This window comes from Caretta caretta, chromosome 14, assembly GCF_965140235.1.
Source record: "Caretta caretta isolate rCarCar2 chromosome 14, rCarCar1.hap1, whole genome shotgun sequence".
In the NCBI taxonomy this organism is placed as follows: Eukaryota; Metazoa; Chordata; order Testudines; family Cheloniidae; genus Caretta; species Caretta caretta.
The window spans coordinates 552,914-565,017 of NC_134219.1; the positions used below are offsets into that span (position 1 = coordinate 552,914).

Consider the following 12,104-nt stretch of genomic DNA (forward strand, 5'->3'; position numbering starts at 1 on the left):
TCATAAGAAATGCTTCTTGATTTACATTTACAATTATGTTAGTTAACTTGCATTAACTGGCAATCAACTTTGAAACAGAACAAAGCTAGTCTAGACAAGGCCTTAGGGCTTGTCTACAGTTACATTTCATAACAATCTAACTTGTTGGCTCAGGGGTGTGAAAAATCATCCCCCGGAATGCACCAAGTCTGAGTGCTTTAAAGCACTAGTGTAGACAGGCTCCCAGTGCTAATCCCCTCATAGAGGTGGATTACCAGGAGCGCTGGGAGACCTCTCTCCCAGCGCTCAAGCGCGATCATACTCGCACTTCAAAGTGCTGCCATGGGAGCGAGTTTCCAGTGTAGACATACCCTTAGTGATTCACAGTAGGGGCAGAGGTAATGGCAACGCAAGATTCACATAAACCTCATTCCTTCTCCTACCAATGCCACTCAACCCTGAGCTGGAAGTACCACCTCTGGGAAGTTCTCTCTCCAGAATTCACAAGTCTCTCTGCTAACAAAAGGAGCTAATTAGTGCTAATTGTGGGGAATTGTCTGCTAGGAATAGCACAGAGCTACCGCACCCCAGCTCATTTCACCCAACCAAGGAGATTAATGATTTACACTCATTCCAACCTTAGACTGAACACAAACCAGTGCTGCCCATGCAAGGCTCCATATTCCACCCCCAAATACCTGAGCCATCTAACCCTCCTGTCCTTCATTACAGCTTCTCCACTCCCAGCTTTGTTTGAGATCTCTTGTTGGAACAATTCTGAAGCCACGGACACGATTAATCTGGCTAAAATACAGCAGCTGAGGAGCCAGCTGGAGAGAGAGAGAACTCACCTCTGCGCTCCTCAGATCCAAAGTGAATGACAGACGCTGGGAAGAGGTTAGCCTGAAGCAAAAGGAAAAGAGATGGATGAGAAGGGGACAGGGCAAACTGCAGGGCTGTCACAGCCAGCCTGCCTCGGACATTACATACATCTCTAAGGGAAGTCCAATCTCTTCCCCAACCCAGGGCAAAGGCACTGCAGCCATGAAAACATGGGTATTTGCTCATCAACCCTCTCCACCCCCAAAGCACCAATCCCTACTGTGGGCAGCAAAGCCCCTTAAAATAAATGCAACTGTATGAGTTGCAGGAGGGCTGAAACTGAACATGACAGCAGCTCGGACACTTTTTTGCCAGCTATGTCCTGGCTGCATCTTCTGGAGCCCAGTTTAAAATAAAAGCAAATGCAAGCAGGATGGGCAAGCCAATTTTCAGGGTATTGGGTATCATCTACACAGTCATATTTGAGGAGCCTAGGTGGCATTCAGTGACAGCCCCTGGAATCTGCTACTCTCAGTGATTTTCAGCTTCATTCAGAGTTCCTGACTCCCTGTGAGAAGCAGTTTCCCCAGGGGCCATGCTCCACCCCATGTTTATACCATCCCATTGGCATGTGCAGAATAGCCATCTTGTGGGCATCACCCCACCACCAAGCCTGCATCATGCCCCACACTCTCTCCCAGTCTGCATTACTAGGGTCACCAGCTCTTCCTTCCCTCCTTGAGAACACTAGAACATCTCTGGCTTCTGATTCTGGTTTCACTGTTGCTAACAGCTGCCCCTTTCCTCTCCTGGAAGGGAGCCTGAAATGTTCTTCAGTTCCCTGCTTTGGACAGGTCATACTGGCACTGCCTGCCTGAAGAGGCTGAGGATCAATGTTCCATTAATGCAATTAAAGAAGTTGTCTTACAGTCTGCTACAGAGACCAGCTACGATGAAACTGAGGAACTAGCAGTGCTGACTTGAGCTAATCAGTGTGGGGGCTAGTCCTGTGCAAGTCACCACCATATAGTTCCACCACAGTGCACCCTTCAAGTCTCCCTTGCTATTTTAGTCCTGTTCCACAAGCCAGGCCTACAGTCCTCCACCCTGCTCTTCTAGGTTTGCATCTCATTTGGAGAAGCTGCCAATCATACTAGAGAATGCTTAGCCTTAGTGAATTTTACCTACAGAGTGCTATACAAACACAGACTTTGCTTTTTGTTTTGTTCTTTTTAAAGAAAGTTGGGTGTGATGTGAAAATAATGCATCCTGGTCAAGTTGTGGGGAGCAAGTGATTACAGTATTGTCCTATTAGCCACAGATGGACAAGGAACAATGTTTTCAGATTCATAGATATTAAGGCCAGACGGGACCTTTGGCTCATATAGTCTGACATGCTATATATCATAGGCCAGACAATTTCACCCAGTTACCCCGTAGTGAACCAAATAACTTGTCTGACTAAAACATCTCTTTTTTTATCCAGTTTTCATCTGAAGACTGCAAGAGAGGGAGAATCCATCACTTCCCTTGGTAGTTTGTTCCAGTAGTTAATCATTCACTGTTAAAAATCTGTTTTACTTCTAATCTAGTCTGGCTTCAGCTTCCAACCATTGTCCTACCTTTCTTTGGTACATGAAGGAGCTCTTTAGTTAGCACCTGGTATTTTCTCCCTGAGATGGTATTCTTATACTAATCAAGTCACCTCTCAATCTTCTTTTTGATAAGGTAAACCAATTGAGCTCTGCAAGTCTCTCCCTGTAAGACATTTTCTCCAGCCCTCAAATTATTTGTCGCTCTTTTTTGTCCTCTCTCCAAAGTTTCTCTGTCCTTTTTAAAAGTGGACACTAGAACTGGATACAATATTCCAGCATCAGTCTCACCAATGCCAGAAGCAGAGGTAAAATCACCTTCTTACTCCCACTCACTAATCCCCAGTTTATACACCCAAGGACTGCATTAGTCCCTTTTTGCACAGCATCACATTGGGAGTTCTTGTTCAGTTTTTAGTCCACTATGACTCCTAAATCCTTTTTAGAGTCATTGCTTTCCAAGATACAGCCCCTATTCTGTAGGCATGCTCTGCATTCTTTATTCCTACAATGTCTGACCTTGCATGTAGCTGTATTCAACACATTTCGCTTGAATGAGCCCAGCTTACCAAGTGATCCAGATACATTTGTATGACTGGCCTGTCATTTATAATTCTGTCAATCTTTGTGTCATCCACAAATTTTAATCAGCAGTGATTTTATAATTATTTTCAGATCATCAATGAAAATGTTGAATAGCACTGGGGCAGAGAACTGATCCCTGCAGAACCCCACTAGAAACTCCCCCATTCAGTGAGCTATTTTTTTATATCTGTCAGTTAGCCAGTTCTTAATCCATTTAACATGTGCTTTATTGATACTGTATGTTGCTAATTTTTTAACGAGACTGTTGTGCGGTAGTATGTCAAATGCCTTACAAGTCTAAGTATACTACCTCTAGGCAGTTACCTTTACCAATCAATTTGTAATATCGTATAATGAAATCTTTGTGTAAAGAGCCATGATAGAAGAACACTACTGCAATACAAAGTCTGGCCACAGGAATGGGGAGATAGTCAGAATCTAACTACCTCTTCTGAGAATGGCCCAGAGATCTGAGGCTGAATCCCCCGTGTCCCTGACCATCTTGGCTAATAGCCACTGATGGACCTATCCTCCAAGAATTTACATAATTCTTTAATCCAGTTATATTTTTGGCCTTCACAGCATCCCCTGACAACGAGTTCCACAGGTTGACTGTGCGTTGTTTGAAGAAATTTCTTTGTTTGTTTTAAACCTGCCACCTATTAATTTGAATGAGTGACCCCTGGTTTGTGTGTATTGTGAAGGGGTAACCAACACTTCCCTATTCAGGTTCTCTGTACCATCCAGAATTTCATTAATTACTGACCTGTTAGTAATTTACTCATCACCTCTTCATTTATTAAACAAAAAACACACACCTAGGTAGCCTGCAAAGTATACATTCAGATAATATCTTCAACTTCGTCTTCCTCCTCCCCTCCTTCCACGGTCTTTAATGCTCAACTTGTGTCATGTCATTTAGATAGCAAACTCTTTGGGGCGAGAATTATATTTACTGTATGTTCCACTACCTGGTCAAATGTCACAGGACGACAAACTGTAGAGATGCAATTTCTCTACATCTCAAAGGAAAGCTTATTGGAACAGCTAGTTCTAAAGCACACAAGAGGAAAAGCTATTCTCAACTTAGGCCTAGGCCTAAGTAACATGCAGCATCTGGTTCAATTAGTAACAGAGGATGAGGCTCTCAGTAACAGTGACCATAATATAATTAAATTCAAGATTGTAGGGGGGGGGGGGGGAATAAGGTACCAAAAACTAAAACAATGACACTAAATTTCAGAAAGGAAGATCTCAAACTCATGGCATTGATCAAAAAGGCCCTAAACTTAAAAGCAAAGCAAGTAAAATCCCTAGATTTGGCATGGATGTCACTTAAGAAAACAACGGAGTCTCAGAAGGCATACGTACCACTGAGCAAAAAGGGAAGCAGAAAGGCAAGCAGTCAGTCAGCCTGGTAAATAGTAAGAGGTTATTCAAGCCAAACAGTGATCCTTCAGAGTTGGAAAACTAATCTTAGTGAAGCCAATAACAAAGGGATGTGTGAGAAGTAAATTTGAAGGACTAGACTTGAATTAAAAGAGCAAACAGCTAAAGGGACAAAAATAAACATCAAGGAATTACATGAAGTATATCAGAAGCAGGAAACTTCCAAAAGAAGTGGGGGGTCTGGTGGATCACCGGGGGTTAAAAAGAGCAATTAAGAAAAATAAAGAAATTGGCTGAGAAGCAAAATTTATTTGCATCAGTCTTCACCACTAAAGGTGCTGAGGAAGTTCTTATCCGACACCTGATCTTTCCTGGTAATACAGATGAAGTGCTCTCAGAGCTGAGGTAGCAGAAGCCTAGGCGCTGGAGAAAACAAATTAAAAAGCAATAAATCACCAGGTACAGATGGTCCATCCAGGAGTTCTCAAGGAAGTTTTCAAGTTCTCATTCTGAAGAATGAGCTACTATCAAAAATATTAACTGGCCTATTAAATATAGCTACTATTACAATGTTGACCTCTATTTAAAAAGGGCTCTGGGGTCATCTGGGGAATTACAGATCAGTAAAGACTTACCTCTGTTTCTGGCAAATTGGTCAAAATGCTCATTACAAATAGAAACATAAAACACCTGGAAGATCACATGATATGGTCAACAAGCATGGATTCTTCAAAAGAAAATCATACTTTACTAATCCGTTAGAATTCTTTGTTGTGAATAAAAGAGAACTGTTTGACGTAATTTAGTCAAACTTTCAAAAGACCTTTGACAAAGTCCATCATAAAAGGCTAATAAAGAAACCCAGTTGTTGCAGAGTGAGAGGCAAGGTATTGTCATGGAACAAAAACTGGCTAAGAGACGGGAAACAGAGTAGGATTAAATGGTCAGTTTCCATCACGGCAAAAGGTGAACAGCAGGAGCCTTAGGGGTCTGTACTAGGACTGTAGTGTTTAAAATATTTAGTAATGATCTGGAAAGAGAAGTGAGCAGGAAGATTATCCCACATCTGCCTGCTGTGGGATTTCTTGAACCTTCCTTTGAAGCCTCAAATGCTAGGCTTTTCAGAGATGAGATGTGGGCGAGATGGACTATGGATCTAATCCAATGTGGTAATTCCTGTATTCCTATGCATATACAGCACTGAGCTCAAAGGGCCCCTGATCCTGTCTGGAACATCTGAATGCTACTTAGTATAAACATTAAATACAATTATTAACTTCTGGGAAAACGAAATGGCATCACCTATTTTCCTGTCCACAAACTTGAAATGAGAATGTGATCTTACAGCTCTCTGGACTGGGAGACATGAGCACAGAGCAATGGTACTGGTGCCAGCATGTAACATCCAGGAAAAGAGACACCCCCATCCACTAAGTCTGAGCTCCCTCCTAGCAGCCAGGAATTTGTACATCCTCAAATTGACATTTTAGCGGCAGGAAACATTATTTATTAGACCTTTTAACATTTCCTTTGCCAATCAGCAAGACCAAAGCTTGCCTGCTCCAGTCACAAAGGCAGCTCTCCGTAAATGTTGTAATTAAAAAGTACCAGACATGGTTAAGAAACCCCAGAGAAAACTCTTGTGAGAGCTTTGATGTCTCCACTGCATTCGTCTGAAGGGATCCCACTATTTGGAAGGGGTGGCTTAGAAAGGAGTCCCCCGTCCGGCCCCTCCTCACACACAAGCCCCTTTACACACAACATCCTTTTCATGGCAGCTGTGACTTGGAAAATGAGGTTTTTGTAGCGTGTTAGTGTTGGAATTTTTTAATAACCTCCCCTCTCTCTTTTTCCCCTCCCGCCCAATTATAGTGGTGAATAATTAACATTCTGAAGGAGATAACTAAGCACAACATCTCAGAGCTCAAAGCCCTCTTAGTTCAAAGCCCTGCCCTTTTCTCTTCGTTTCCCGTTGCCACCACTAAAACTTCCTTGTCATTCAAGCTCTGGGCACACACATCAAAGCAGCATGTGGGAATGGCCCCAAGGGGTCAGAGAAAATTCATGGCAGGGCCTGTGAGTGAGGCACCAAGAGAGAGGGAGAAACAGACAGACACACTCAACCACACAAACACACAGAGACAGAGCACGCCCTAGTAGGAACCACTACCCTCTTTACTCACAAGCTGATAAATCACCCCAGCTCTAGATTTCAGGCTCCACCTCCGCAACCACTTCCCACCACTGGCAAAACATCAGTCCAAACCCTTTTTATTGGGAGAGAAAAAGGAACTTGATAGCAGGTCACACGTGCAAAAATTGTAGCCTCCTCCCCGTGGCTTATATTACCCCACACATCTTTTCCCTTCCTATGGCTCAGCCGTGACCGATTTCCCTCCCAATTCTTATCCCAAATATATGCCTTTCCCTTCAATTTAGGTACAATATTAGGTCACTGATGTAACCCTTTACTTTGCTTCCTACATGGATCTCAGGTATCAGACCAATTTAATTTGAACCCTCAAGGTTGAATATGATTCATGGGTTAGAAGAAGGCATCCCACTAGCCACACGAATCTTCCAGTCAGCCACAGGCAGGGCACATTCCCCTGGTAGGGACCATGCTCTTTCAGTTATGTAATAGTCTTTAAGTCAGCATCAGATTTAACCACAGGAAAAATCAAGGTACGTTGATATTGGCCATGGAATGTTTTAGCATAAAGATGTGGTGGTTTTAGTATTTGCTCAGTCTAGGAAGGTGCAAAAAATCATACTGTCGCGAAGTCACAGAACTTGTCAGCAGGTCTCTCACGCTGCCAAGTGTTGCATCAATCAACAGTGTCAATACTTGAGTTTCACTCTTATCTCACTTGGCAGAATGTTTTCAGTGAACATTCTTGGGTCATCTCTCATTTTCTCATTTGAGAAGATGCAGCAGCTGTCTCCAGTGTTTGAATCATTGTCTCCAGACTGGATCCCTTCAATGAGTGCTTAGCTCTGCTCTCTTTCCTGAGTAATGCATCAAGAGAACAAGAATTCTCCAGACCTGCTGAGATTACATTCTCCTTTAAGTTCTATGTTATATTAATAAGAATAGAGTCTCACTGGATCAAAAAAGATTAAAACTCTTACAGTCACAGGCCAGGCAACATAGCAAGTAGAATCAAAAGCTATTTGAAACAAGATTTTAGAAACCTGCCATCAGTTGAATGCAAGGAGTTATATTATGAGTGAGTCATCTGCCATTTGCTGTTTTCCATATTCAAAATATTACTATCCAGCAGCCCCATTTCTTTGCTGTGATTTCTGTCCAGAAGTGCAGTGCCAATGTGACTTGGGAGAGGGACTCTATAATCCCACAGATTGAGAATGCTGAAAATCACTTTACACAAGTTACATTTCCAGGATACATACATATTATTAATTGTACTGTAGCAGCAAATAGGAGCCCCAACTGAAATCAAGGCTCCCATTGTGCTACATGTTATGTATACATACAGTAAGAGACACCTTACAATATAAATAAAGACAGACAACAGGTTCTATTATTCCCATTTTAGAGATGGGGAATTGAGGCACAAAGATTAAATGACCTACCCACAGAAAGCGTGTGGCAGAACCAGGAATTAAACCCAGATCTCCCAAGTCCCAGCCCAGGGCTTTTACCAGACAACCAGCCTTCCTCTCCAGAAGAATCCTGGACAGTCCAGTCCAGAAACTTAAAGACAAACCTTAGAGTCCTGGGTCAATTCAGCAAGTCAGACCATTGGGACAGTGGCTCTAGGCAGGTTACATTTTAGGATCAGAAGATATGGGTTGGAAGAGACCTCAGGAGATCATCTAGTCCAACCCCCTGCTCAAAGCAGGACCAACACCAACTAAATCATTCCAGCCAGTACTTTGTCAAGCTGGGCCTTAAAAAGCTCTGAGGATGGAGATTCCACCACCTCTCTAGGTAACCCATTCCAGTGTTTCACCACCCTCCTAGTGAAATAGCTTTTCCTGCTATCCAACCTAGACCTCCCCCACTGCAACTTGAGACCATTACTCTTTGTTCTGTCATCTGCTACCACTGAGAACAGTCTAGATCCATCCTCTTTGGAACCCCCTTTCAGGTATTTGAAAGCAGCTATCAAATCCCCCCCTCATTCTTCTCTTCTGCTGACTAAATAATCCCAGTTCTCTCAGCCTCTCCTCACAAATCATGTGCTCCAGCCCCCTAATCATTTTCGTTGCCCTCCACTGGACTCCTTCCAATTTGTCCACATCCTTTCTGTAGTGGGGGACCCAAAAATGGATGCAGTACTCCAGATGTGGCCTCACAAGTGCTGAATAGAGGGGAATAATCACTTCCCTCCATCTGCTGGCAATGCTCCTACTAATGCAGCCCAATATACCTTTAGCCTTCTTGGCAACAAGGGCACACTGTTGACTCATATCTAGCTTCTCATCCACTATAATCCCCAGGTCCTTTTCTGCAGAATTGCCACTTACTTAGCCAATCAGTCCCCAGCCTGTAGCAGTGCATAGGATTCTTCCATCCTAAGTGAAGGACTCCGCACTTGTCCTTGTTGAACCTCATCAGATTTCTTTTGTCCCAATCCTCCAATTTGTCTGGGTCACTCTTGCCTTCCAGCGTATCTACCTCTCCCCCCAGCTTCATGATGAAGTACGTGAGACACAAATAAGACCAGCTCTCAGGATCATTAAGAATTCTCTCTTGTGAGAGTTAGCAATGGCTGATGGGAGCAGAGCTAGAGAACTTCTGCCGCTGTAAAAGCATGGATGACATAGATAAGGGGTGGCTAGTAAGTACAACACATCAGGCTTACAACTGACTGTTTGCATAGTTGCATATTCAATTTCCTGTAGACAGCCAGTAATCCCAATTCCATGCCCTTCCCAAGTCCTGATGCCCCAAGAATCATGAAAAACAGCAGTGATTCAAATGAGCACCTTTCATGGACACAGTATGCATACAGCAGCTTCAAAATACATAACCTCAACATGTCTAGCACACTTTAGTTTGAGTACTTTAAGAAATGATCCTGAGAGAGGCTGCTCTTCTCAACATCAGAACAGAAGGAAGGACATCCTGACACAGAGGGAGTGACTGTGCTGCAATCTGCCTGGTTCACAAAACTGGTTGAGAAGAAAGTCCTAAGAGGCTGCTGTAACCACATGTAGTCCATGTACATACTGTGTTGAAGGGGAATTTGCACATTCGCCATTGTTCAGTTCTTAAAGTTCAGGTGTTAATTTACATTCCAAGATGACCTGGCAAATTCTTTAGTGATTATCAACTTAAGTTAGATACAGAGAAATCTTAGTAGTTTATCCAGGAAACCAGTGCCACAGCTGCCCCCACAGTATTCACATTCCCCCACTCGGGCAGGGCTGTTCCCAACAGTCCATTCTTTAAGCTTTACAGGTGTCTCACAAAAAGATACATCATCAATTCTCTTGGCATTATTTTTTTCCACAGAGTTTAAAGCCAAAAGCGACCATCAGATCTCCTAGTTTGACCTAATCTATCACAGGCCACCACCACTACCCGACACCCACGCAACAAACCCAACAACCAAAATTAGACCAAAATACTACAGACCACAGGAGACTAAACAATTATATTCCACAGGTAGAGGAGGTGATCCAATGCCTAAGCTTACATCTAGGAAAGCTTCACATTTTGGGCCATCAGTCTAAGAATCCACCCATTACTGACGGAGCAGCCTTTGACTTTGATTCAGAGTAGCAGCCGTGTTAGTCTGCTAAGGTGCCACAAGTACTCCTTTTCTCTTTGACTTTGAGTGATTAGTGATCTGAAGTTCTATTTCACATGTTTAAATACGAAGGCACTCAGAAACCATGGTGGTGAGTGTGGTACACAACATCCAGAAAGCCTTGGAACAGGGTGAGTCGGGTGGGACACTGCACCCCATATTCTTCACCATGATAGATTATGACATAATTGTAATGTATTTTATACAAGATAAGTCATGTGAAGGGGCATTGGAAAAGTTATGATTTGCTGAATATGATTATCCTATTTGTATGCATGTATCATTTTTCTGTCTGAAGGTATGAATGTTGACTGTATAACTGTATTTCAAATGTAGTTACACCTGGGTAACGCCCACTAGACAAGATGCTTTCAGTCTGGATAGTGGGTGGGGAAGGGCTTATTCAGGGGAATGAGCCACTAGCAAAAAACAATAGGCCTTAGGAGAAGCTTATCTCCCACCTGGTAATCCTTCCTGTGATGGCTACAGACAGCCTCCAAGTAATGGCTTCTGTGACTCTACAAGGACATATGATCAGACCACATGTCTCTAGATTCCATTTTGGGATGTCAGTATTTTTCCACAGACTGGTCTGAGAACCAAGCTTTGAAACAAATGGTTCCCGCCATATGCAAAATTTATATAAGGCAGGGAGTGACATCTTGGGTGGGAAGTGAAGAACACCAAATGAAGACTCCTGGAAACACCTGAAGAACAAAGACTGAACTGGGAGAAGTGCTGGACCTAGGCTAAAGGGGTTTCTAGCCTGTGAATAAAACACCTGGATCCAACTGTAAAGCCTGCTTGTATCATCTCTTAGGGTGAGAATCTGCTACTCCTATCCAATCTATTTAGTATGTTAAGCTTAGTTTGCATTTTTTATTTGCTAAGTAATCTGCTTTGATCTGTTTGCTATCACTTATAATCACTTACAATCTATCTTTTGTAGTTAATAAATTTGTTTTTGCTTTATCTAAATGAATGAGTTGGAGTGAAGTGTGTGGGAATCATAACTCAGGGGCAAAGACTGTTGCATGTTCTTCTCCACATTGAGGGAGGAGGCGAATTTTTATGACCTTACGCTGTATAGTTAGTTCCCTGTGCAGTGCAAGATAGTATTGGGTTTATACTCCAGAGGAGGTGCGTGCCTGGAGAGCTGGGAGTTGCCTTAACTGTAGCCTTCCTATGCAGGGGCTGGTCACAAAGCCTGCATGTAACTGCAGCTGGGTGTATCCTTACCTGTATTAGGCTGGTGAAAGTGCAGGCTGGAGGACTTTGCAGCTTGTTACAGGTGTACAGTGTGAGAGGGAGCCCAGGTTGCTGTGTCAGGGGGCTCAGTGGTATCCCAGTTCCAGGTGGCACCCCAGGGGGAACCAGTAACATCAGGGTCTATGGGGCATTGCATATTATGGTATAAATGCCTAAATTAGAGGGATTTTTCCCAGTTAGACCAGCAGCAATGACCCATGAGGACACATTTTTGACTTAGTTTGTACTCTGGAGCACAGAGAGGATCTCAGGCAGTGTTCTCTATCCAGTACTTCTAGTGCGTATCCCCACCCTCCCTCCCCGCATCACACACAAACCCTGAAATGAATGAATGCTGCAAAAATATGCACATTATAACTATGTTGTAATTTGGTTTACTGCATAGGTTCTCAAACTGTGGTCCGCGGATCGTTCCTTCTATGGTGCGCACCCAGGCGGCCGCACACGAGAGAATGAAGGGCTGCCCACCTAATTAGTGGAGCCACACAGGCTTGGCTCCACTAATTAGGTGCCTGGACCCTGAAGAAAATATTCATGTACAGTGAGGTGGTGGCCTTGGGGGAATAGGAGGTGGGGGGGGGCAGTGGGATGAAAAGAGGGGGTAGAGGGAATTTGGGACATGCAGGACTGCAACACCAGAGAAAGAGGCAACTTTCTCCAGCTTCAGGGCTGCAGCTGCCAGGGA

At 43.5% G+C, this 12,104-nt stretch overlaps 1 protein-coding gene across 5 annotated transcripts in view; it reads right to left on the minus strand.

Annotated features, from left to right (window-relative positions):
* The window catches only part of ASPSCR1 (ASPSCR1 tether for SLC2A4, UBX domain containing), an 87,627-nt gene that overhangs the window by 3,519 nt on the left and 72,004 nt on the right, over positions 1 to 12,104 (minus strand). For all 5 annotated transcript variants that reach the window (XM_048818143.2, XM_048818141.2, XM_048818142.2 and 2 more), the window contains one exon: positions 831 to 882. In XM_048818143.2, coding sequence (XP_048674100.2) covers positions 831 to 882 — 52 coding nt within the window. The remainder of the gene's footprint in view (positions 1 to 830; positions 883 to 12,104) is intronic.